This window comes from Ochlerotatus camptorhynchus, unplaced genomic scaffold (assembly GCF_037179485.1).
Source record: "Ochlerotatus camptorhynchus isolate MF236.1 unplaced genomic scaffold, CSIRO-AGI_Acam_v1.1 ptg000402l, whole genome shotgun sequence".
In the NCBI taxonomy this organism is placed as follows: Eukaryota; Metazoa; Arthropoda; class Insecta; order Diptera; family Culicidae; genus Ochlerotatus; species Ochlerotatus camptorhynchus.
This window is the reverse complement of record NW_027040888.1, coordinates 1,440,731-1,468,716: the sequence shown is the minus strand read 5'-3', so window position 1 is coordinate 1,468,716 and position 27,986 is coordinate 1,440,731. Positions and strand designations below refer to the sequence as shown.

The 27,986-nt window shown below is 41.4% G+C and overlaps 2 protein-coding genes across 4 annotated transcripts in view; one reads left to right on the top strand and one right to left on the bottom strand.

Annotated features, from left to right (window-relative positions):
* The window catches only part of LOC135710797 (sodium-coupled monocarboxylate transporter 1), a 104,355-nt gene extending 100,344 nt beyond the window's left edge, over positions 1–4,011 (top strand). For all 3 annotated transcript variants that reach the window (XM_065233480.1, XM_065233481.1, XM_065233479.1), the window contains exons 2-5: positions 899–1,254; positions 1,321–1,631; positions 1,694–2,451; positions 3,169–4,011. In XM_065233480.1, coding sequence (XP_065089552.1) covers positions 899–1,254; positions 1,321–1,631; positions 1,694–2,451; positions 3,169–3,726 — 1,983 coding nt within the window. In that variant the 3' untranslated portion in view covers positions 3,727–4,011. The remainder of the gene's footprint in view (positions 1–898; positions 1,255–1,320; positions 1,632–1,693; positions 2,452–3,168) is intronic.
* Positions 4,012–19,659: 15,648 nt separating this feature from the next.
* Positions 19,660–24,493, bottom strand: LOC135710772 (uncharacterized). The gene is made up of 3 exons (XM_065233433.1): positions 24,305–24,493; positions 23,545–24,088; positions 19,660–19,781 (listed from the first exon to the last, which is right to left on the bottom strand). Exons 1-3 carry the CDS (start codon positions 24,491–24,493, stop codon positions 19,660–19,662), a joined length of 855 nt encoding a protein of 284 aa, XP_065089505.1.
* Positions 24,494–27,986: the final 3,493 nt, after the last annotated feature.

Genomic DNA, 27,986 nt, shown 5'->3' with positions numbered 1-27,986 from the left:
GTGTCACTTCTCTGCGCCTACCGAGATAAAGTTAGTTCCCAAACAATCGTCCTAAGCTCTCGGAGTCGTCGGCTTCCGTCTGATAATGATGCACTCTACGACGTGCGTTTGCAGTTGCAGAAAGGCAATCACTCTTTTCTAAATAAAAACAAGGAATCCGTAGTCAGAAGCTGCGATAATGGCTGTGTAATTATTATGCAACTACCTAGAAGAAGACTTAGTCAACAAATTGCGGCTCTTCGCAATGATCGTTCTCGCAGAGATAGTGATCTATCGCCACAAAGTGCAGCATCTGCGGGGAGTCAACAGGTCAACAGATGTCGAACGGTTCGCTTAGCAGCGCTCGAATGACAGCCAACTCGACTCAATTACCATCAATTCTGCATAAATTAATAAAATACCGCTTGATTCAGTTGCACTAATTCAATCCAATCTGTCACCAAGTGCGATCTGTTTCCCTTGTCGCCATCAATCAGAATCAATCAACTGCTACCTTGCGCAGTTGCAGAGTGTTCTGTGGAAACAGCTGTCTAGCTAGCTGCTGAAGCGCCAACCACCCCCGGTTTTATTTGCCGTTGATAAGACCGCGCCGGTTAAACAGGTTTTTCACTGCAATCCGCGCTCGCATGCGCGATATCGGTTCGGTCGTCGTCGTCGTCGTCATTCGTTTGACGGTAGACACGGTGGCGTGACTCACTATTGGCTCTCCCTCGACGCTCTTCATCGTTTATTCCGTTACTCTCATTCCAGTTGGTTGCAAAATTTTCCGCTAGATAGCGCGCATCGCACTGTCAGCGAAGCACTGAACCACTTTTGATCGACTCAAATGCGCGCGCAGCGTGCGCCTCTTCTGTTCGTCGATACTAATCGAATTCAAATTTAACCTCGTTATTTTCAGATGCCACGTAGCTTCACGGACCTGCTGTGGGATTACGGCGTGTTTGTGGTGTTCATCATCTTCTCCACGCTGGTTCCGCTGTGGGGACGCTTCTTCGGCAAGAAGGAGAAAACCAAAGCGGACTATGTCTTCGGAATGGGAACGATCTCGATGGGCGCCATGATGCTGTCGATCGCCCGGGGAACCCTCGGCGTGCGGTCGTTCCTCGGCTATCCGAGCGAGCTGTTCTACCGCGGATCGGCCATGTGGGAAACCCTGTACGGAATGGTGACCGCCTATCCGATCGTATGCTTCGTGTTCATCCCGGTGTACTTCAATCTGGGCGTGACTTCCGTTTACCAGTATCTGGATTTGAGGTTAGGTTCTAAAATCTTCGAATGAATGACAAATTCCTATAGCTTCCGATTTTCGTTTGAACACAGATTCAACAGTCGGCTGGTACGATGTCTAGCATCCGGAACGTACGTGATCCGTTCGCTGCTGAATCTAGGCGTAACGGTCTATACTCCAACGGTGGCCCTGAATACGGTCATTGGCATCCCCTACTGGGCATCATTGCTCGGAATCTCCGCCATCAGTATAATCTTCAATCTGCTGGGAGGACTGAAGGCAGCTATCATGGCTGACGTTATCCAGGGAGTCACCATGATCTTGATCTCGATCGCCATCATCATCCAGTCCATGATCAGTGTCGGAGGGTTCGAAAAAATCTTCACGATCCCTGCTGAGGATGGTAAGTTATTCCCGTGAAACGTATTACAGAACAGTAACTGATCAATCCTTTCTTTCCAACAGGCCGTCTCAAATTTTTCGACTTTACTGGAGACTTTACGATCCGGGTGGACACTACTTCAGCCTGGCTGGGCCAGCTTTTCATGTCGCTGAGCATCTTTGGATGCCAGCAGAACTTTGTCCAGCGCTATCTGAGCATGAGCACCTTCAAGGAAGTCCGTCGCACATTGATGAGCAACATACCGGTTGTGATTTCGCTGTTCTCGTTGGCCTGGATCGTTGGAATGGGAGTCTACTCAGTGTATGCAGATTGTGACCCGATGGCCGGGGGCTACACCACTAAAATGGATGAAATTCTGCCGTTCTTCGTGCAAGACAAGTTCTCATATTTGCCGGGAGTGCTGGGTCTGTTCATGGCATCGCTGTTCAACGGAGCGTTGAGCTTGAACGTTTCGAATCTCAACTCGCTGGCCACCGTAACCTGGGAGGACTTCCTCTCTCCGCTGCCTCGGTTCAAGGGAATCAGCGACAGGCAACAGCTGACCATCATCAAGTTCATCGGCTCGATTTACGGAGTTATGGTTATGGGCGTCGGATTCGCCGTTGGTCTGCTGTCCGGAGTAATCGAAAGCAGCATGCTGATGACTTCGGCTACGTCGGGACCACTGCTGGGTGTCTTTCTGCTGGCAATGTTGGTACCGATGGCCAACTGGAAGGGCGCTGCCACCGGTATGATCGTGTCGCACGTTATCACCCTGTGGATTACGTTCGGAAGCCTGACGGTCAACAAGGAGACGGTGCTGCTGTCGACTTCCGTTGAGGTGAGTTCTTTTTGCGAGCGTAGAAGGGGCGGGATGCTAGTGATTATTGGTTGAAACTTGTAGGAGGTTGACCGAGGATCCGAGAACCATTTGACTGAGGTTAAGGGAATCATTAGGGGAGATTCAGAGTTAGTCATAAGGAAGTCTTTCATGAAAGCTGCTTTAAACAGTACCACAGTCGAAATTCGCTGGTTGGGTTCCTAATTATTGGTCTGCTTTGTAGTTGTGCCCCCGCTAGTCATAATGGTGGTCATGACCCAATTAAAATCGAACTGGATGTCAAACTCTCATGTCAAGTTTGATCTGACATTCAATCATGAATTCTCGATTACTTTTTCGAACGGACGTACCAGCTTTTGTAAACAATGCATTTGATCGTCGATTTGGCGTAACTGGTAGCTCGTCCACGCATACCAACACCACTATGAGGTAGGGGAAAATTTCCCCTATCTAATAGTAGTGTTAGCATGCATGGGCGAGCTACCATGCTGCATTGTTTACAAAAGTTGGTACGTCCCCCCTTCGAAAAAGTAATCGAGAATTCTTCCAAGGGATGAGCAAACGCAAATTAAATTCGTTAGTGGGGTAGAGGTGGTGGCCCAAGTCAAACTAGCGAATTTCGACTCTATCTACGTGTCCTACTATCCAAACATTCAAACCCCAACTCCAAACACTCAAACCCCCACTAACCGGGTCCCCCTTCTTTTCCACCCACAGGGTTGCACCAACGACACCTTCTCGTCCGGCATCGTGAAACCGGCTAAATCGTGGCTCCTCTCCAACACCCCCCTGGAGGTCGAATCGGACTTCTCCTACCTGACCGGTCCCCTAGAGGTTCCGGTACCTGCCGTTCCGCAATTCCCGGAAACCCTCTACTCCATCTCGTACATGTACTACAGCTTGATCGGTACCTTTCTGACGGTCATCGTTGGAACCCTGGTCAGCTACCTGACACGGCATCGGGACGATGCCTACGATCACAAGCTCCTCCATCCGGCCGTGTATAGGCTGAGCCAGTTACTCCCCGGAAAGGCACGCCGCTACGTCAATAATCCCGACATCCGTCCGAAAACGATGGCAACGCCGTCCAAGAAACTTCCTCAGGACAATCCAGCGTTCGAGCCGAGCCCGGAGTCGATCCGCGAGAAGAAGTCTCCCCTCGAGCTGACCGTTTGCATAGTCGTGAACGGCGAAGCTACGTCCAGTGATCCCAGTGCTAACGAATCCTACCGACAGCTGGACGATGCCGGCGAACTGAGGGATGTCCGAACGTGAGCACCGGCAAGCCGGTGGTGAATAGAAGTTAAGTTTTGTGCCGCAGATCATTATTTAAATCGCTTGTTTGTTAGACTAAGAGAACCGTAGAACACAAAAGACTGTGATAAGACGTAATCGCCTTTAAGGATATTGAAATAATTACAACCCAAGGTAGTCTAGTGGAGTAGAAGAGTTTCCGTCAGTAGCCAAGTAGGGGAAACGACGTTTTCATACAGTTATGAAAAAGTATGTATGAATAGGAATATCTTTTAGAATAAACCATGTTTTCCAACTCTTAACGTACATTATTGTGTGGGTTTGAGTGCTTAAAAATATCACATTCCAGCTCGAGACTTGTTCGACAGGTAGACATGCAGCTCAACACTTGCTGTCTATCTTTATAACTTCATCCTTTCAATTTATTATCATATCTAGCCTGGTTTCCCGAACAAAAATACTCGCTCCATGATGTTCAAGCGTTGGCGGAATTCAAGTTTTTGTTCGGGTTGACTCGGATAAAAAGTTCTCTTCTCCAACACAGTGGAAATCCCACACTTCACGGGGCTTCATTAATGCCGAAAGATGTCAGAACTCTTCGTTCGGCTTGGTAGAATTTCGACTTTCCCGCAAACGAGACGATGATGGGAAAGGAAATTCATATACAATTTCATTCATCAGCAATCTTCGTTGCTGCTACCGTTGTGCGGCCGCGTTGCGGTAAGGCAGTTTTACTCTTATCTAGTGGAAAACATCTCTTCCCTTTTCTCTCATGGATGCTTTTCACGCTTTTATTCTCTAGAATGCACGAGAAAAGTACGAGCCTATTATCTCTTCCAAAGCGTGACTTTATCGTTCTTCAATGCATAGTAGGAAAATGTAAGTGTGTAACCATTCTGTGAAAGTGCAATTTTGATGTTTGGTGCAATAGTATCCCACTATTTGGGAGACGAATAATATAAAAAGAGATTTTCGGCTTTTAAGTGGATCGATCCAACACCGATGGTGCACCTCGTGCGTCATACTTGAATCCTCATGATGCTAATGCCAAACTGGATCACCTGCAATGTTTTACGTTTGCTTCACTACATTGAGCATCTTTGGTGGCATGGTTCTGAATCCGTTTGTCACTTGATACTTCCAACAATGTTGCCACTCTCACTGCTCAGAATTAAATGCGGTTATTTACAGACTTGTCATTTATTTCATTTAATTTCGATTTCAAATTTAGATGGACTTTTCGAATTATTTCTTACTTATCCGTTACTGGGCTCCACATCCAACAACAGTCTATGCTCAGAAATTCAACGCCACAGAAGACCTAAGTGGGTTGCATTTAGTAATACCAACCGGTGGAAACTAACGATTTTAAATTGGCTCACTACTTGACTAGCCTTATTGGTCCCAAGCAAATCGATTAACGTACCCCATTCTAGTCAAAATTCTAGTACAACACAATGTTTGTTTTTAATCGCTATGAAAGTTTGACAGATAACATGGGGCAGGGCTGGTAGCGATCAATGCTGTCAAAAATAGTGATTTTAGTGACCATGTTGAAGAAGATAAGTGACCAAATAGTGACTTATAGTTGTGAAAAAGTGACCTAAGGGAAGAAAATTAGTCGTTCTGATGGCATACCAAATAAATGTTTGATGTTTTAGACTTATTCAATTAAAATCGCATAAACACTTAAATATGTACGATAGGAACCTTCAAAGCGAAAGATTTAATAGAAAGTTCATGACTAAACCTGAAAAACCGGAAATTCTCAGGGAATTTTATTTTTCCTGAAAATACCTGGAAGTCCCAGGAAATTTTAAAATTTTCTTACTAAGGAAGAAAATAATGCATTTTAAAATAAAAACACTTAATATTCCTAGTTATTTTCATTCCCATATTAAACTTTATAGCCCCTTTATGGTTCTAGAATATGTATATTTCCAACATTTTTTATAAATACTGAACAGAGTCGAATTCCTGACACAGTTTTAAGGCTCATAGAATTTTATTATACTTTCTAAAGACCTCATTCCACGGGAGTTCTGGGAAAAAAATCTATGAGAAAAATATCAAGTACAATCCGCTTTCATGGTAGTTCTAAACAATTTTAGATTTCATGTGAAGCCTGAGATGTTTTTGAATAGAATTTCAAGCAAACCCGGAATTGAATTTAAAGTAAATTTTAATGTAATTTCATAGGGATTTCTCCTACTCTGAACTTCAGAGGAAACTTCTAAGGGCTTCTTCTTCTTCTTCGCATTTCAAGCTTATTGCATATCGCATATTAGCTTATTGCGTGCTCTCAACTTAGTGTTGTAGGTGCACTTCCACAGTTATTAATTGAGAGCTTTCGATGCCTGTACCATTTTTGCATTTGTATAATTGTGTGGCAAGTCCAATCATACTTCTATGCTCAGGGAAGTCGAGAAATTTTCCAACCCGAAAAATTCCTAGACCTGACCGGAAATTGAACCCAGCCACCTCCAGCATGGTCTTGCTTTGTAGCTGCGCCTTTACCGACTGAGCTAAGGGAGGCCTCGAAAAACTTCCAAGGGCATTCAGAGGATAATTACATGAAGTTTGTGAAAGACAACGAAATCCTCGTATTTTTCCTTGGTAAATAATTAGGTGGTGAAGGGGATTCTAAAAGGAGGATTACAATTAAATCTGAGAATAACTTCAGAAAATCTTCAAAGAAATTCGGAAAATAATTCCAGGAGAGATTGCCAAACATATTAAGGGGAGAAATCTAAGGAATATGTGAGGAAAAATGAAAATGAATTATTAGGAGACTTTCAATGTGAGTATAATTGCAAGGGAAGGAGTGGGCATAAAATGGAAATCTAAAATGAATTCAATGAAAAATCTGAGAATCTTTCCATAAGATTTCTTACTGAGGAGAATTTCAAGGTAATCCGTAGGCAAATAAAAAAAATGAATTCGGAGGATAGTTTCAACGAAATTTTGAGGAATATTTCAATGGAATTGCGAGAAGTATTCTAACTATATTATTGAGATATTTGTTTAGAGAATTTAGAGAAGTGTTCCAAGTGAATTTCTAAAATAATTCCATGAGAGTTTCGGAAGAATACGAGCGTAAGATAAGGAGAACTTCAAGCGAATTTACATGGGATATCTCCGTATGTATGTAATGGACTATTCTGAGGTCTTCAGAACAAAAGTTCCCAAAATATTCCTGAAGTGAATGAGACTGCTTTGAAGTTCTTTTGTAGTTTGAGAATCTAGCCTGATGCTCGCAATACTTCTCATCAATGTTTTCAACTTCCCTAAACTTTTTTCACAAATTTCCTAACGATCATGAATCTTCTCTAAAGTTTTAACAATTCACTAAATTTATCGAAACTTATTTAAATTTATGTAATTTCGCTGCTCTGAGGATATCTGTTCTTTCTTGAAATTTTGTTTATGTGCTTTATTAGTGAGATCAATATCTTTCTTGTAGTTCTTGAAACTTCTCTTAAGTGTTTGAAGTTTTTATGAAGCTTGTTGTACTACAATTCTGAATTTTACTGGCGATGTAAACATCCATGCATGCAAACATTCATACATGTAAACTTCCTTTTCACGTAAACTAGCAGCTTGCAAGAAATGTTGCAACCAAAGGTGGACAGTTGCATACAATATATGGAATATTGAATGGTATGTCTCATAAATGCATACGATCTATAATCTAAACTTGTATGATATATGACGCTCCATTTATGTGCATCATAGTAACGGAAATTTACGCTACTTTTTTTTAGCTGTGTACCTAAAAATGTTTAAGCTTCCGTGAACTTCTGGACTTAGGTGAAAACCTCAATAATTTTCTTAACATCTCTAAAGTTCTCTGAAAATCTGGGAACTTCTTGAAGTTTACCGCTAATTTAGTGAAACTAATGGAACTGAACACCCCTGAAATTCGCCTTGTTTTTTGAGCTTTACTAAACTTATTTGAAATGCTTCCGAAATGTCCAAATAAGTTCCTGAAGTTCTCGGATCTTCAGTTAAGTTCCATAGACTTTTATTAAGTTCTCGAAATGTTTCTGACGGTCTCTGTACTTCTGTGAAGTTTTCGAAGTTATTCTGAAATTTCAGGAACTTATTTAAGCTTCCGCAACCAAATAACTAATATAGGGGAAATGTATGTAATGTCGGCCTATGAGTCCCTAATTTGAGCCCATACATAAATTCAGCAAACGACTAAATTTTTAATAGCAACCAAAAATATCCATTAGGACCGTCCCAATGACGCGTTCATCTGGATACAATTGATAAATAGCAGATTTTTAGCGATGGGCCCAATCTTAGATCCATAGGCCAACATTAGAGCCATTTCCCCTAGTTCTACAATTTTCACTGCAGTTCTCAATATTTGTGTGAAGTTCAAATTATCAAAACTAATTCATAACTTTTTCCACAGTCTAGAGTTTCCTGATGTTATTAAAGCTGGCCAAAATATTTCTCAATTTCCTTAAAGTTCTCTATACTGCCCTGAATATCTTTGTAGTTTTTTTTTTAAAAGAACCCACCATTTTACTGGAATTGATTGAACTACCTTTAAGTTCTACCATTTTCCTTAAGTTTATAAACGCTCACGGAACTTTGCCTTAAATCACTAATTTTCCCTGGAAAGGCCTGCCGTGAAGTTTTCTATGCTTACCTTATTTTATCTAAATTGATCAAATGTTCCGGTAAATTTTCTGATATTTATTTATAATTCCCTGAATCATCTAAAGTTTTCAGATCAATCATAGAATTCTTGGAACATCCCATAATTCCAAGGAACTCCTTTTAAATTATCTTAGAAATCTGAGAGATTTTTTTTATGTTATCCAATCGTCCTCGAAATACTCGGAACTTCACTGAATGTAACAATCTAAAAACATCTATATTTATTGGAAGTTCTCTGGAATTTCTTGAAAATATCGGTGCTTGCTAAAAGCTACCTTTTTTTTTAATTAATGGAACTTCGTTGATGTTCTCTAATCAACTTAGCTCAATTTTCGAAATGTTTTAGATCTTGAAATTTGCATGATATAACACCCTTGAGAGTAGTCACATTTTCCGGATGTTCGTATAATTTTTATTGCGTTCCAGAAATTTTCTCTGAGCAAACTGAAGTTTCCGGAAATTCCCAGAAATTTTCTTGAAACTTCTTTAATTGCCCTTTAATTCTATGATCTGCTTCCCTAAAGCTCTAAATTCTAATGAAGATCTCGGTTCTGCTTTAAAATAAATGGAATTCTCGTGAACACCTTTAAACTTCCCTGGAATTCTCTAGATTTTTGTGAAGTTCCTGAAATATTTCTGAAATTTTCATAAATTTTCTGAAGTTCTCTGTACTGAAACTCTCTGAACATCTTAAGGGTTCTTGATTTGATTTCAGCACATCATGGAACTATCCTGAATTTGTCTAAACTAACGCTTATAGATTTTAAAACCCCCTGCGCTTTGGTCAGAGAGCGTATAGGGCATCGTTGTGCCAGATTGGTCGAGGCACATTTCGAGTATGAGAAGGTGGTTACAGTTTGCTCAAAAGTGCCTGAGCAAAATGCAAGTACTTTCAATGATTACCCGTAGTTGCAATACCCAAGCAGCAACTTTGACTTTGTAAGAGTTGTTTACACCAGTATTTAAACTTAAAGAAGGTTTTGAAACTTTCATAAGGTGTACAATGCTGTTTGGGTAGTGAAGGTATAATTTTGAACTAAAATAGGATACAGTCAAAACATTGAGAAACATAACGCATAATTTAAAAAAAAAATGCCTGAATTTGCAACCGATGAACCATTCTGATGGCCTATGGGTACCCAAGTAACCATATAGTCGCAATGAAGCTTTGTATATACTCACTTTGCGATAATATGGTTGGGGAATCCGATGAAAATAATCACTTCTTGAAACTAATCCCGGTTGTATGTATGTCTTTCTTTCTTTCTTTTGCAATTTGCATATAACACCGACGGAGTGCACATTCCAAGTGCTGGGTGACCTAAAGATGACCAGTGACATGGGACGCGAATGTCCTCCCAGAAAAGCAGGGGAATACAATAAAATTTGTTTTCGTTGAAGGATGTATCACAACAAAGGTAATATATATGCATAAAACAAATTTACATTTATGGGCTGCTGACCTCCACAAACATATAAATAAAAATAAAAAAGATAATAATAATAATACTAATAATAAACATTTAAAAGTAAAATAACAATCAAATAAATTAACGATTTTTTCAAATACAAACATCCCTAATAAAAAGTAAAGTCGCTCCGGATACAATTCATAAACTGGCAGGTTCAAGATGATCATTTGTGCTCCGGTTTTCTATAGAAGGATGAATTGAAAAGAGACAAACAAAACTGATAAAATAATATTAACATAAAAATAAACAAATTAAAGACTAAATACGCAATCCAAGTAAACCCGATAGTCATTTCAACGTAGCCGGCTATGTACCATTTTTATTAGATCAGCAGACAGTCACAACAGGCAACATCATCATCAGACTGTAAGTATTATTGATAATCATTATAACTAAATGAAACATAAATGCATATCCATTAGACTGATGCAAAATTTGACTTTTTCGCTCCACAGTGCTTAAATGGTTTCAAATCGGGTCCTGATTAGCCTCCCAAAGTTACAACTCATTTGGTTAGAAACAGACTTCGCACAAGCCATTTGAAGTTTACTTGTAAATTACTATGGGAAATCTCAACTTTTTGTTCATTGTCTTCTAGTCTTTTTCCATATTGAGCTACGAAACAGTTCGATAGCCATTCTTATAGAAAATTTTCTCAGCTACAACTTTGCTGAAGATCGTTTCTATGTAAAACGAGACAGGAAAAAGTTATTAATTATTTAAGAGATTGGTAAACTTATGACATGATCAAACAGCTGCTCTGTAGGCAACACTGTATTTTGCAGTGTGACATAGTAGCCTTAATTTTTTGTCCTATTCAACGCCCCTGAAACACCAATGTTGCCTGCTGAGCAGTTGATTGAGCATGATCATAAGACATCAGCGCATTGAACCATTGATAACTTTCGATCCTTGCATTTAATCAAAATGTGCAAAAGCAAAGTTGTAGCTGGGAAAATTTCCTACTAGTACAGTTGAAAGTTTTTGAAGTAGACCGATATGGTGAATTATTAGATAGACATGAACAAAAATCTTGGTTTTACCATAGTAATTCCCATACAAACTTCAAATGGTTTGTGCCATCTCAGTTTCTCACCAAATGGGTTCAAATTTTGAGAGGTTAGTCAGGATCCGATTTGGAATCGTTTAAGTATTGTGGAGCAAAAATTTCAAAATTTGCATCACTCTAATATCCATCAGCACTCATTCTCTACCAATTCTGTTTTTCAATACCTTTTTCTCTCCTTTCTCTTATCCTTCATCTATGCATCTACGCTTCTATGTTAAGGATCACCTAAACCCTCATTCAATATTCGGCTGATTTCAATCGACTCGCATAAGTCATTATCTAAGAGCCATCTCATCTTTATCTATCTGATTGCTGCATGGAAGGTGTATAATTGGTCACCAAAATTACACTCGCGACCAGGCTCAATGCCCCCTCCACCATGACACAATAACAATAATAACAATAACTAACGCTTATAGATTTTAAAACCAATCCAATAGTCTGAACTAAAGTTTCGAAGAATTCCCCTTAAGATCGCTGGAATTCTCGAAAGATCTCTAGATCTAGCTTTTCTGAGATAAATAGAACTTCTTAAAAGTTTCCAAAATTTTACTAGCACGAAAATTTAAGACATCTTAGACTTACTAAAATGAAGCAAAGCTGTTTCTTTAAAACTGTCTTATAAACGTTTGCGTTAATTGTTGGTGGGCGTTGGCCAAATTTGGATTTTTTAGATATAATCCTAAATAGGACCTAGATTATTTAATACTCTAGTAACCTCAAGTTCGTGCTCTGTCACAATGTTTCATTGTGATTAATCAACACTCAAAGGGGTAAAATATCAAATTTGGGGTGAATTTGAAAGAAAGGGAACTTGGAGTGTAGAGCGCACTGCCCACTGGACGATTCTAAAGCCTGGCCAAGTGAGTGGGGTATGGGTTTATTTGATTGAACGTCATTTCCAATGTATATATTGACACATTCAAACCATTGGCATTTGAGATAAGACAGAGATAGGATGCGGAGGGCCCGCTTAGGAGGAGCGTAACCCATGTTATGGTTTCCATTTATTAAATAGTTCAGATAGGCTGGAAATGACAGGTTCATAGTGAGAAAATGTACCATATGGGGCCCGTTCACTAATCAAAATCAGATTCACATCGTCAGACCCTGCCCAAGAATAAGGGGATTGACGATGTCTTGTCAAGTTTTATTTTGAATTTGCGTTTTGCATTTAATACTCTAGTAAATCTCGCGTCCGTGCTTATTCACAACAGTGTGAGGTGTCAATACTCACTGGGTCATATGTCTTAGATCAGTTCCAGATTAGTTTGCTATTAATATCTTCTGCATCGCAGTTCGCGATAGATTACTAAATATGGGTTCTCTTTTCCGACCATAATAGTGTGAGGAAAGGGGATGAGTTAAACGTTGCGATATGAGAGCGAATAGAGGCAAATAAATAGGGAAGACAACACCATGACCCAAATAAGTAACCAATGCATGCGGCTCACACTTAACTTGTTCTATTTCTTTCTTTCTTCCTATAATGTACTAATATTAACTGCCTGAGGACAAATGGGAACACGACCAGAAGTTCAATAGGAGAAAATTCGAACAAGAAAAGAAGAATTAAACTTGCACCGGCAAGAGAAGCCAGACAGAAAGGATCATGCCGGTTGGAGACAGCCAATGTATACTGGACGAAGCTTGTATCTAGGAAAAGTCGTATGTGCAGGAAACCGTAAGTAGGATAAGAATCGTAAAAGGTGTGTGCTTGCTTGATAAGATCCTAACTTAACTTTAAATACACGGTAGGAATCGAATATCCATTTATGATTAAGGTTTTGCCCATTTTTCAGTGGGAGTGGCAATACTCATTGATGAGTGATTTATCGTACCCATTTATTAGTAACTGTTAGCAGCTAATGATTAATTGATTTACCTATTTTAGAATTACCTATACTTCACATCAGAACCTAATTTCCTTCAATTACTACTCCGTCGCAGCACACACCTTATATGGATCGCTAACCTTTATTTAGTTTCAGCATTTTCGACATTATAATCAAAAGGTGAGTTTTAAAAGTATAATTACCATGCATATAGATAAGTTAATGTACCAGAACCTGGACGGACACGAGCCTACCCAGGGGAGGACCCGGATACGACCACCCATGTGTGTCTAGAGTATCGCACGAGCTGACGAGTGCAACGGGAAGGACAGTAGGTGTATAGACTAGGGGGTTGGTCCCTAGATAAGCCTTCTTAGCGGAAGGCACAGCCTATGCACTGAACAATTACAATTACAATTACGAAAATTTAAGACATCTAAGACTTACTAAAATGAAGCAAAGCTGTTTCTTTAAAACTGTCTTATAAACGTTTGCGTTAATTGTTGTTGTTGTTTAACAAAAAAAAAACATTTTTAACGCATTTCATAAATAACTTTCTTACTATAAAAATTATTCGCCAAAGTTATGGAAACCCCTGGAAAACCCAGGGAACTGAGTGGACACCTCAAATTGTTCACAAATTAGGACAAAATGTAGGCCCATCCTACACACTGCAAGAAGAATGATCACTCTTGAAATAAATTCATGTTGAAAAAAAAAAGTTTAAAATAGAGACTGATTACAAGAAAAAGTGACTTTAGTGACTTGGCCTTAAAAAAGGGGACTTTTAAGTGACTGGCTCGAAAAAAGTGACCAAGTCACTAAAAAGTGACTCGCTACCAGCCCTGCATGAGGGGTTCGTGGATTTTCTTATGTTTCAAGGGGTGCATCGATTAGCTTGGGATCGAAGATAGTACCAGAGCTGAGTCAAAAAGTTAAGCACGTTTCTTCGGAACCTTCTAGTCTTAGAGTTGCCTCTGGTAATACCGTAATACTCTCCCTGATTGGCATGCCGTAATCAATTACCGGACTGGAAAGGATGATTGACTTCCTATTGATAAGAGGATACCAGTGTTCGGGGTGGACTACCTTTTCGGACCATCCCACCTGGACACCTCGATATTCTATAACTCGATGGATTCGGTGGTCCCTTTATTTTGTCCATGTATCTCCATAAGTCGATATTTCCACAAGTCGATGTCTCCTTTGGTCGATGTTATAGCACAAACAAAGTGACAGACGGAGCGGCTCGAAAACTTTGGTGATGCACCTGGTATTGCAATTTTTCAGTGTACCACACAGCAACACCACTACTACTGGCTTGTACCACATGGCAACACTACTCATGGATTGTACCACATGGCAGCACTAAATGTACTAGAATGTTTTGGTTCTCTTTTTGCACACTGTCAAAGATCATATTGCACATAAAATCAACTATGTTCAAATCAAAACAAAAATACTAGCCCATCTGGTGGCTGATGGCATAAGCTTCTAAGAAAATTCTATTACTGCGAACCACATTATGTTAATTGATTTCTCGCCAGTTAGTCGTCTGCCACTTCGTTTGTGGTTATAGGTAGTGTTATTTTGACTCTATAACTCGATATGTCAAAGGCAGAACATCTGAATTCTGTGATTTTGATGTTAATGTGGTGTTTTCATCTATGCACCATCAGAGGAGCACTCAGCGGAGCCGAATAGTCCTCACTGGAGGAGTTCCTCATCAAGGCTGAATTTATGTCCTCCGATGCGTAGAGTTTTTCCTTCAAAGGACCTTCAGCTATAGGCGTTTTTAATGCACCACCAACGTAGAGTGCGCCACGCAAGTTCGAGAAGAAACGTCAACCAAACCGTTTGTTTACATCAGAATAAGTATTTTCCCCAACGCAAATAACAGAATTTTTTATTCAAAATCTTGCCAATTTCCATAGGCAATTGTCTTATTGTACGATTTTCCACAAATCTGAACTGATTTGCACATTAACTATTCACACACAAGAAATCCGGAAGATCATAACCACTAAGGCACTTTTCTAATCTTTCATTTTTCTCAACAAAAATATTCCCGAACACCAGCAGGATCTTTTCCAAAACGTTACAGAATTAAATTTTTCAACTGTACATTAAGTTTTGCAGCATCTCAGATGAATCAATTTATCAGGAAAAGTAAAAAAGTGTTCCGCTTCCTATGTCTCAAGGCAAAAATTTATGCTCACAACCACAAACGAAGTGACAGACGACTAACTGGCGAAGAAATCCATTATAATAATGTGGTTCACCGTAATAGAATTTTCTTGGAAGCTTGTGCCATCATCCACCAGATGGGTTAGTTTTTTTGTTTTGATTTGAACAAAGTTGATTTTGTGTACAATGATTATTTGACAGTGTGCAAAGAGTGTATCATTTTGTCATTTTTTTATGCATTTCAGTTTTGAGTAGAGTGAAAGAGATAGAACCAAAACATTCTAATACATTTGGTGAAAATGCTAGTACAATCCAGTAGTAGCATAGAGGTAACTCTAAGACCACTGGGTCCCGAAGAAAATCATTATTATTTTTGGCTCACTCAGTACCAGAACAACGGTCCCAAGCAGTCCCAAGCTATTTCACTCACCCCTGCATGTTCTGCATGAATCCACACACCCCTGATGTTATCTGTCAAACTTTCATAGCGAATCAAAACAAACATAGTGTAGTAATAGAATTTCAACTAGAATAGGGTACGTTAATCGTTTGCTTGGGACCAATAGGCTACTAAAGTGGTGAGCCAATTTAAAATCGTTAGTTTCGTATTGATTGTTGGTAATAGTACTCACAGAGACTTGGCTTCATCCTGATGTCGCTAGCTCTGAGTTCACTGCCAACTACTCGGTATTTCCAACAATCAATACGAAACTAACGATTTTAAATTGGCTCACCACTTTAGTAGCCTATTGGTCGCAAGCAAACGATTAACGTACCCTATTCTAGTTGAAATTCTATTACTACACTATGTTTGTTTTGATTCGCTATGAAAGTTTGACAGATAACATCAGGGGTGTGTGGATTCATGCAGAACATGCAGGGGTGAGTGAAATAGCTTGGGACTGCTTCGGACCGTTGTTCTGGTACTGAGTGAGCCAAAAATAATAATGATTTTCTTCGGGACCCAGTGGTCTTAGAGTTACCTCTATGGTTATTTCGCTGTGATCGCAGTGCAGCTTCTAGCAACCTTCAGTGTGGAGGTGGAGTTTTAATTGCGGTTGAAGCCAACCTCAACTGCAGTTCAGAAGAGCTCATATGTTGTGGTAATATCGAGCAAGTCACTGTACTCAACGCACTCTGCAGCAGTTCATCAGATCTGTGAACGTGCCTCGGATTCTGACAGAATTGTTATCGTTGGTATGGTCGTATGATGAAGATGTCAATAGCAAGCTTCCGTCCAACACTTCTACTGAACAGGAAATCGCTTTGGTTGAATCTATGGAAGCCTCCGGTCTACATCAGCTCAACAGCCTGCTTAATAAGAATGGTCGTACACTTGATTTGGTAACACTTGTAAACGAACCAAACCTTGTTGAGCTCATCGAACCTCTGTCATCGCTCCTCAGAAACGACAACCATCATAAGCCGTTTGTTCTTCGCATCGACGTGAACGACTCCTACATGCAACTTGCCAGTGACTCAAACATCGTCAATTATTTTGATTTTCGACGTTGCAGCTTTCCAGGATTGAACTACCCTATCATTAACGTCGATTGGATTGAAGTGTTTTGTGCAACAAATACGGATGAAACGGTACGTATGTTTTATGAGAAATTGTACAACATTCTGGAGGAACTTGTTCCACGTAGACAAAGTAGACGTTATTCGTTAAGCATCCGTGGTGGACATCTGAGTTACAGCATCTCCGTAAGGTCGTGCGTCGTAGAAAACGCTATTTTAGGGCTCGGACTGCTGACAACCGGATCAATCTACATTCACTCGAAACAGATTACTGCGATTAGACTGCTGTATTCCGTAGCTACATCGGACGAATAGAGCTAACCGCGAAGTAAAGACCCGTCATCCTTTTGGTCGTTTATACGTAGCGGTAAGCAATCCAATCGTATTCCTGCCGAGATGACTTTCAAGCATTACTATGCTGATTCCCCACATGAGCTAGGTTATCATTTAGGCCGAATTCTTCGAGAATGTGCTCAGTACAACATCGCCGACATTCTCTCCTGACAGTGTAAGGACCTGCCCTGCATACAATCTGAACTGTCCACCTCTAGTTGTGAGCGAGAACGAAATATTTTTAGCTTTGTAAAAGTTAGATTCGAAAGGGCCTGGCACTGACAATAATACCATAGAGGTAACTCTAAGACCACTGGGTCCCGGAGAAAATCATTATTATTTTTGGCTCACTCAGTACCAGAACAACGGTCCCAAGCAGTCCCAAGCTATTTCACTCACCCCTGCATGTTCTGCATGAATCCACACACCCCTGATGTTATCTGTCAAACTTTCATAGCGAATCAAAACAAACATAGTGTAGTAATAGAATTTCAACTAGAATAGGGTACGTTAATCGTTTGCTTGGGACCAATAGGCTACTAAAGTGGTGAGCCAATTTAAAATCGTTAGTTTCGTATTGATTGTTGGTAGTAGTGTTGCCATGTGGTACAATCCAGTAGTAGTGGTGTTGCCATGTGGTACACTGAAAAATTGAAATAGCAGGTTTGTCACCAAAGTTTTCGAGCCGCTCCGTCTGTCACGATCTAGTTTCTATTAAAAAGGCCTATATTGGTTTTGCCATTGAGCAGATTCAAGCATTCGTTAACGGGTGCTAGAATGTCACAATCGACAATGTGCAGCAAGGGGTTAGTCACTCCGCACAGTGAGCAAAAACACAGTTGGGCGCACCTGCGGGTACACTAATTGGCATTGCATGTCACCCATGGTTGTAAATTGTTATGATTTTTATAGTTACCGGCAACACTACCCTATCTCTGCGCCTACGCTGTGCAAATGTCAAATCATTGATATTGATGCAATTTAATGTTTGGATTTGCAACCGCAATCGTGAATTTTCGGCCAAATCCAGGACACATCCTAACACCTGTCCGAAGCAGTACATCATTCCACACTGCGTTGTTACTGCCTAGCCAGAAGGGCTAGTCTAAAGGTTCCCCTAACCTCTGGTCTAGCCACGAAGGTCGTCTGGGGAGGGCTATATCCGCCTCTTTTTACTGGCTAGCTCGAGCTTAAGGCCTCTCACTCTCAGGGTCGGCTTTTGTCATGGAATCGCTATTCAAGAGTCCAATCTTTCATTGATCAAACGACACACAAATTCACTTTAATCCTTTTTATTTTTACTGGGCGCCGTCGTCTGGTTGGGTGCGCTCAGGGAATCAGTCAGTGTGATTGACCGTGGTTCGGGCTAAGGCCAAGGTTACCGTCGGGCGTGGCTCACACAGGGAAACAGCACGCGATGTCGGGATGAGCGTCGTCGGTTTAACCTCAAAACTCGAGGGCCGGCTTGGATTGCCGAGATTTGGTCCACAAGGGGGTAACACTGGGAGCTAGCGTGGTTCTTCGCGAAAAAACACAAGGCCGAAGCCTCAAGCCGATACACTTCAAGATACGCGCGGTACAGGCTAACCCCTTTCGCTCCGTGGGTGTCTGGGGAAAAACGGCCACAATCGCTCACGAGGTTCTAGCTTCGTCTCCTTAATTTTCACGATGATCTGTTCACTTCCGTGGTACTTTGGAAAAAGCCTCGATTGTTGCTCCAGTCCCAGTAGCTAGCCATTCTTTTCTTCTTCTCCTTTTTCTGTTCCTTTCTTTCTATTAGTCCTATATCCACCCGCGACAATCCAATAACCGTCCCCTGCAGCAATTTTAACGTGTTGTTGTGTGTACTAAATGTGTATTTTAACAAACTTGTTTATTCCTAACAAGAAGTTTATATTAACTTTCATATTTATTTTTAGACATATACACATAATAATTAGACATTTAACAATTAATCATTGAAATTTTAATACGAATAGGTTTTTATTCGGCAAGCAAGTTGGGATATTACGTCGCAACGGTAACAGCGTTCACACAATCAATAGTGAAACCAAAATAATTGTACTACCAGGATGACCGGAGCTGATCATCGTGAAACAGAGCTGCTACTTTTCGCCCGTCTGATCGCTTCCTTCACGGTGGCAGCTGTTGCTGCTGCACCAGGTAGGTAGTTCATCGTTCTTCAGCATTGAAAACTGCAACAATGGTCATGAAAAATTCATCTGTATTTTGCAGTCCAGTGGCAGGCGCGTAGGCAACATGTTATACCGTGACAGCGGGCCCAGCACAGCAAAATAAACGATTTGAGCCCGGGACATGCTGCCTACCGTCAAACACTGCTGTTGGTATTATAGGTATATTCATAGTCTGGCGAATAGAATCTCGGGAACCAATTGAGCTGTCAAATAGCGGAACCAATCGAGCAAATCAAGACCAACATCAAAAAAGAGCACATCAGCTATTGCGAACAAAACTTCGGAAACCATTTTCTCGTGACTCAAAGCTCGCCTACGGGTTGAGGAAAGTAGCCCCTATCCGACGATGTTGATATTTTACGTTCGATTGGCAAGGAAAGAATAATCAACGTTTTGTTTAGGGATCGTATATTATTTATGTCACACATTTAGGGGGGAGGGGGGTTTTGTGAAAACTGTGACGAGCCATACAAAAAAAAATTAAGGTGTATACAAAAAATGTGACAAAGGGGGGAGGGGGGGTGGATTAATGGTCAACCGACTCAGGATCACGAACGTTAACCCTGTTGCGACCATCCCCGTCAGCATATATGAAAGAATCCGAGGCGAATCCGTAAAAATCGCCCTCTTCGTTGATGCTAAGTCTATCGTCATCGTCATCGTATTCTCTAGCACGCTTCCTCCGTTGACTGCTCTCGCTCCTCCCCAAGAACAAACCTCGGCGCTTTGGGGTACCCACCAGCTTCAGCTGATTTCGGTGAGCAGAGTAAACTCTCCCTCCAACGGAAACCTGAAAAACATGCGAGGAGATACGTTTAAGAAACTTGGCTTCTAACCATCGTCTAATAAAGGGTGATACGGTCAAAATTTGGTCAATATCAACTTGACGTATTTCTTTCAATTTTGCATTTAAAAAACCTGAACACCCCTCATTTTGAAGGTGTGTGTGTGTAGAATGTTGCTCCTATTTTGATTTTGGAATTCACTCTTCAGTTGTCAAAATGCCGTCCTAGCAAGAAGAGCAGCGTATCAAAATTTTGCTCGCGCATCGCGAAAATCCGAGCTACTCGCACGCAAAGTTGGCAAAATCGCTAAAAGTTGCCAAATCAACCGTTACAAATGTAATTAAAGTGTTTGGGGAACGTTTGTCGACAGCCAGGAAGTCTGGATCGGGGGGAAATCGAAAACCGGAAGCCGCTGAGACGACAAAGAGAGTTGCCGGTAGTTTCAAGCGAAACCCTAACCTCTCTCTCCGAGATGCCGCAAATAAGCTGGGTGTATCGTCTACAACCGTGCATCGAGCCAAAAAACGAGCCGGACTATCGACTTACAAGAAGGTAGTGACTCCAAATCGCGATGATAAACAAAATACGACGGCCAAAGCGCGATCCCGGAGGCTGTACACGACGATGCTGACGAAGTTTGACTGCGTGGTAATGGACGACGAAACCTACGTCAAAGCCGACTACAAGCAGCTTCCGGGACAGGAGTTTTATACGGCAAAAGGAAGGGGAAAGGTAGCAGATGTTTTCAAGCACATGAAACTGTCAAAGTTCGCAAAGAAATATCTGGTTTGGCAAGCCATCTGTACCTGTGGCTTGAAAAGCAGCATTTTCATAGCTTCCGGGACTGTCAACCAAGAAATTTACGTGAAAGAGTGTTTGAATAAACGTCTGCTGCCTTTCCTGAAGAAACACGGTTGTTCCGTACTGTTTTGGCCGGATTTGGCATCTTGCCATTACGGTAAAAAGGCCATGGAGTGGTACGCCGCCAACAACGTGCAGGTGGTTCCCAAGGACAAGAACCCTCCTAACACGCCAGAGCTCCGCCCAATTGAGAAATACTGGGCTATTGTCAAGCGGAACCTAAAGAAGACCAAAAAAACTGCTAAGGGCGAGCAGCAGTTCAAGGCAAACTGGCTTTCTGCGGCGAAGAAGTTGGACAAGGTGGCTGTACAAAATCTGATGGTAGGGGTCAAGCGTAAGGCCCGGCAATTCGGATTTGGAAAAGCGGAAGCCTAACTGAATATTTTTCCTGAATTTTATACTAATTGAAATTTAATTTGATTTTTTAAATAAACGATTTCACCGATTTACACGCGTTTTCCCTTGACCAAATTTTGACCGTATCACCCTTTATCTGTAGGTCTAAATTTTTTGTAATAAACTATATCTCCAGGACGTAACTTGTCAATGCAGTCATGTTTCTTAGGACTAGGACTAAACACAACACGATTATCCACTTTCTTGGGTTTCGTCGAATGATTCTTAAAACTATTTCTAGGATTGGTTAAATCCAACAGCGTCTTTGGTTTAAAACTAAACAATCTCTCGAAAGGAAACGAATGATCCTCTTCCAAGCAAGTGTTCCGGTAGCCAAACAAGAAGTACGAAACTAAGTCTTCAGTACTCAAACCAGCCAATTCCGGATCTAGTAAAAACTTCTTTAAACCTTCTTTAACGACTCGAACCATGCGCTCCGCTTGACCGTTACTCGACGGGTTGTAAGGTGGACTCTTCATCACCTTAATTCTATGCTTCGATCAAATCTTTCGAGTTAAACGGTGGTCCACCATCCGTAACAACTACGTCTGGTAACCCAAACCTCGCGAAAACGCTCATGAACTTCGATTTAACTCTCCTGGAATCTGTTCCCAACTGCATGTACTTAACCTCGAGCCATTTCGAGAAACTGTTCACAATAACCAGGAAAACTTTCTTGTCGAAGTAAAAGAAATCCGCATGAATACGCGTAAATGGTTTAGTCGTAGGAATCCAACTGGAATTTGAAACTGATTTATGAACTACATTCATCTGGCAACACACACTACATGACTTGACAAAACTTTTAATGTCACTGTTCATACCATACCAGTAAACCGTTCTTCTTGCCATCTGCTTGATCTTCGTAATTCCGGAGTGATTCTTGTGCAACAACTTCAACATCTGCTTTTGCAAACTAGCAGGAATAAAAATACGATCTTGGTACAATAAACAACCATCGACGAGTTCAAGATCTTGATGCTGAGCATAAACATCTAAAAGATTGCGCTCCAACTTCTTTGGCCAACCATGCTTCATGTAATAAACTATTTTCAGAATAAACTCATCTTGCTTTGTTTCATTTGCAATCAAAACATGGTCCAAAGGAGACTCATTGTGTACATTCAAACTTTTAATAAACTCCTGTTGCAACGAAATTGGCACCTCACCAGGTAAAGGAAACCTTGAGCAGAAAGCAGCATTACCCATTTTCGATGACGGTTGTCAAAGTCGTAAATGTTTAGTTCCATTACATATCTCTGCAAACGCTTCACGAACAACGAATTTTTTCCTTCTTTACCGAATATGCCTATCAACGGCTTATGATCCGTGTACACAGTAAACTTCTTTCCAAACAAAAACTTGTGGAACTTCTTTATGGTACTCACAATAGCCAACGCTTCCAAGTGTAAAATTGGGTAGGATTTTTGGGAATTTGTTAAACTGAAGGAGGTAAAACTAATAGGCCTCTCTTCTCCATTGATTTCGTGAGCAACCACGCCACCTAACCCATAGCTACAAGCATCTGTCACAACAACGACAGGCTTTTTAGGATCAAAAAATTCTAACAGTTTTGAAGACAACAACAACTGCTTACTATCATTAAATACATTAGTACACTCATCAGTCCAGACAAACTTAACATCTTTCTTGAGTAAACGATACAAACAGCTTGAACGTGAGCATAAATTGGGAATAAACTTGCCATAATAGTTTATCAAACCCAAAAATGCCTTAAGCTCGGTGAGGTTATTCGGAACCTTTGCTCTCCGAATCGTCTCGACCTTTTCTGGACTCGGTAACAAACCTTTTTCTGTCAACACGTGGCCCAGAAATGGCAAACTTTTCACAAACCACTTGCATTTTTGCAAATTAACTTTTATGTTGGCATTAGAAAGTCGTTCTAAAACCAAATAAAGCTTTCGTAAACAGTCCTCATAATCCTCACCAGCTATCAAAACATCGTCAAGGTAGCAATAAATTCCGTTAATACCTTTCACAACCTGATCCATGACTCGCTGAAAAATAGCAGCACTTGAAGAAGCACCTTGTGGTAGACGATTATACGAAAACAAACCTTTTACTGTATTAATCACCATAATTTTCTTAGACTTTTCAGACAACAACAACTGTGTGTACGCTCCAGCCAGATCTAGTGAACAAAAAACTTTAGCACCAGCTAGTGAAGCAAAAATATCTTGAGCCAACGGAAGCGGATATGTGTTCGGAATGATCACCTGGTTGATCGAAACCTTACAGTCGATCACCATCCATCACCATCTTTCTTCACTACAACAATCACCGGCGATGCCCACTCACTTACATCGATCGGTGTTATGACGCCATCTTTTTCCAAACTTTCCAATTGTTCATCAACTTTATCTTTCAAACGTAATGGAACGTCATATGCACGCTTGAATATTGGCGCTGCTCCCTTTTTCAACACTAAATCTGCCTGAAAACCTTTGATCGGCGTAAACATGGATTTATCAAAAATATTGGCAAACCTACCTTTGACATCGTCCACAATTTGTTCCTCTGAAGCCGGAAACGACAGTTGGTTCACGTTCGCCCCATTGCCAAACGCATTTCTCAAGTCAGGATAGAAGATGTCAAGCCAATCACGTCCAAGTAGCGGTGTAAACGAGCTTCCACTCCTCAAGACAATCAGCTTAACAGTCTTTCGTCGTCCGTTCAACTCAACCTGCACCGGAATCTGTCCTTCGACCGCTAATCGACTTCCGCTGATCACTGCCAACTTCTTGGTACACTTCTGCATCGAGATATCGGCGAATTCTCCCTCGTACGTCTCACTACTGATGACGGAAACTGCAGCTCCGCAGTCTATTTCCATCTCTAATCGCACACCTTCGACTACAACTGTGCGGAAACACGGTTCGTTGATGGTTTTGATGGAAGAGATCAACATACACTCCATCTCCTCATCATCCGAAATAGATCTGTTCAGCCGACGACGCAAACTTTTCTGATACTCCGTCAACTTCGGCTTTGCTGCAGGAGAATCGACAAACTTCACAGATTTCCTCTCTTTGTTCTTCCGATCATAACATAAGCGACGCGTGTGACCATCTCTGTCACAGAAGCTGCAGTGAAACTTCCGTGATCTAAACGAAGAACGATTTCTACGGTCGAAAGAAACAGAACGACTACGACTTCTGCTTCGCCTACTTGGTCCGCGACTCCTACCTCGGGATCTTCCACGTGAAACTGTTCGCTCTTCGCGTTTACCAAGCCTGTTCAAAACACTCACACGACCGGATTCACGGGACACTAGCTTACGCCTTGCTCCAGCTATCTCCCTGTTGATGATGATCTTCTCCGTCTTACTAAGCGTCAGATTCTCTTCATCAAATAAACGCTGTTGCACATCCGGGTCGTTGATGCCACACACAAGCTTGTCACGAATTGCGATGTCCTTAAAATCACCAAACTCGCACATCTCCGCTTGCAGCTTCAAACCAAGAATGAAATCCTCTGCGCTTTCGGTAGAACTTGAAACGTTGGATCATGTCGCTTTCAGTTTTGTCGTACCGCTTCTTTAAGGTATCGGTGATATCCTTAAATGACACCGTCTTCAAATCCTTCCCAGGAAAAAGAAGCTTCAACTTGCTGTAAACTTCTTTATCGCATGCCGCCAGAAACGATGCTTTCTTGTCATCAGCATCTGTCACCTTGTTGTCGAGGAAAATCCATTCCATCTGCTCCAGGAACTGGCCAAACGGAATCGTACCAACAATCAATACGAAACTAACGATTTCAAATTGGCTCACCACTTTAGTAGCCTATTGGTCCCAAGCAAACGATTAATGTACCCTATTCTATTCGAAATTCTAGTACTACGAAATGTTTGTTTTGATTCGCTATGAAAGTTTGACAGATAAAATGAGGGGTTATTGGTTTTTCCTATGTTTCGAGGGGTGAATCGATTAGCTTGGGACCGAAGAGAGTACCAGAGCTGAGCCAAAAAGTTGAGCACATTATTTCGGGACCTTCTAGTCTTAGAGTTACCTCTATGATCGTACTAGGTACGTACGGCTCTACGTGCCTTACCAACGGCATTCTTGACAGCGTACTAAACAAAGAAAACTGAAAAACCGATTCGATAAATTATCACACAAAAACAATTAAAAATTTCTTTCAGTGTAATAATCGAACAAACTTGATCACAACAAACAGTTGATTAAATCAAAACACAATTTTTAAAACAATTTTTCCAAAACTTTTTGCTCAATTTTTCAAATGGTTTTTCTTTCCGTGCATACAGCATAAACTGTTAATCTTGCCAAACAAAACAAACTTCAACTGATGTGTATCGAAACGATCGAGACCCACTTTTACAACGATCAAACTTTATCAACGAAACACAAACGTGAAACACACAAACAAAACAACTTCGTGTTAATGTCGCTCAACACAAGCGTAAATAATGTTTGCTATATGAAACTAGCATAACCCGATGCAACAAACTCGCGCAACAACCTCACACTCTCGCGATACAAGTTATGTCGCAACCAAATTCTGACGCAACAAAGTGTGAAACACTACAATGTTGGTTAAACAAACTTTTCGTACTGCGGCAACTACTTTGGCTGTGATGGAATTGTTTCTTTATTTAACTCACAAAGCCGGGTCACTGTACGGAAAACAAAATGATACACAAGTTCTTTGTTTGCTAGGCAAAAGAAAATGGCTCATATAAACTAATTTTAACACTACACGGCATGCAAATAGACAATAGATTTAGCTGTCACTTTGCCGCAACGCGTCCGATCCGGATCTAATGTGCGTGGGCCTTAACCGAAGTCGATTTGGTTCCAACAAGTTTTCAATCGGAGAAGTTGGCTTACTCAGATCGGGCTTCTCCGCTGCCGATGCCGTTCCGCTTCCTCTGTCATTGCGCTTGGGCCTTATCTCTCTTCGCTGCCAGATAGCCATCGTTGTTCACCGAAGTCAATTCCGATCCCCGGAAGAGCCCCTCCCTCTGGCATCGTTTGCATGAGCCAGGTAATATCAGTAGCAGTTTGTCCCAGCGTCTGTAGATTTGGAATACAAACAGATTCGTTTCAATCACGGTTTCAATGCTGTATTCATCAAGTGGTTGGAAGAATTCGACCGCCTTCTCGAAGGGATCCTCCGGTCGGGCCAATTTGTCCGGTATCAGCTTGTCCAGCTGGAGTGTATCATCGTATTTATTTTCTTGGTTGTGTCCCAACGCTAAGACCGCTCACGGTAAATTTCACCAAGAGTGTCGTTGGCTTGGTTCAGATTTTTCGAATTTCACTGCTTGTTGAGTTAAGGTGTTTCGCTGTGAGATCTTTGTTCTCGTTTCCACTTCGAAACTTTAAGTGCACAAATATCAGCTTCTACGACACGTACCACAATGAAATAGTTACTCCACGTTTGCTGCACTGCAGCATACATGAAGCAGCAATTTCATGTGAAATGGGGCATTAATTGCCGAGATTTGTGTGAATGAAAATTCGAAGTGGAAGAGCATGTATAGCCTACGTGGCGGCCATTGGTGGGCTCTAGCAGGAATCACGAAAGGGGCCTTGAATTGAGCTTTCAAATTAATCGGGTTGCCAAACATACCATTATTCAAAACCAAACAATTTCAGTCCAATGACTAGCACACTCGGCACTGCCACTACAGCTGCGGCACACTGAGTAGAAATTTGGCGTAAAATGTGTGTTTAGAGTGACCACCCCTTGATGTGCAGGCAATCTTCCAATGCGGGCGGTTTGGTAAGAGTTTCCTTTAAGGTCCCCCAAACTGACACGTTTTTAACGCGGCTGCAGCGAATAATTCGCCGCGTTTTTTTTTTTTTTTAAACGCGGCAAGTAAACGCTGTTCGCGCGGTTTTGAAGCGTTTGTTTTGCGTTCGCTTTCGTTTCGCTGTCTGCAGCGTTTTGCCCCCGAAAAAGCGCGGTTTTTATTCTTGTGGGCTGGTGTTGTTGTACCTAAAGGGTGTCCACGATGAAATTGCCACACACAAAATTGATTCGCAAAATTCGAGTTTTCATCCGATTGCCATCAAATTTTCAGGGATTGAGAAATAACTATTAAACTTCATTTTACCATTTTACTCGTATTTTATTTACAGTCCATACGCAAATGCCCGCACCTTGGCCTTAACCCCGGCCATAAGATTCTGCACAACCTGTGAATCAACCGTTTTTTGCATGTAAACCCATACTTTCTTCAGTTCCTCGACTGTCTTCACTACCTTAGGTCGTTTAAGAAGGTGCTGCTTCATAATCGCCCAGTACTTCTCGATGGGGCGGAGCTCCGGAGTGTTGGGAGGGTTGAACATTTTTGGCACATAAATTGACCTTATTGTCCGCATACCACTTCAGCACGTCCTTGGAGTAGTGGCATGAGGCCAAATCCAGCCAGAAGATTGTTGGGACGTTGTGGGCCTTCAGGAGAGGAAGCAGCCGCTTCTGGAGGCACTCTTTTATGTACACCTGTCCGTTCATCGTGTCCTGGGTCACGAAAGGTGCACTCCGCTTCCCGCACGTGCAGATGGCTTGCCAAACCAGGAATTTCTTCGCAAATTTGGACATCTTCTGAGTGCGGACATGCTCCGGAACGCTGAACTTATCCTTGGCCGTGAAAAACAGGTTGCCGGGGATCTGTTTGAAGTCGGCCTTCACATATGTTTCGTCGTCCATGATGCAGCATTCAACTTTCGTCAGAATGTTGAGGTACAACTTCCTGGCACGGGTTTTGGCGGACTTGTTCTGCTTCTCGTCGCGATTATGGGCCTTTTGTACCTTGAACGTTCGAAGCCCAGCCTTAGTTTTGGCCTTCTGGACAAAACTTCGGCTTAGGTGCAGCTTCTTAGCCACATCCCTAACGGAGACGTTCGGATTTCGGTTGAAGGCCCCAACTACGCGGTTGTGATTTTTGGTGTTGTACGGAATACTTT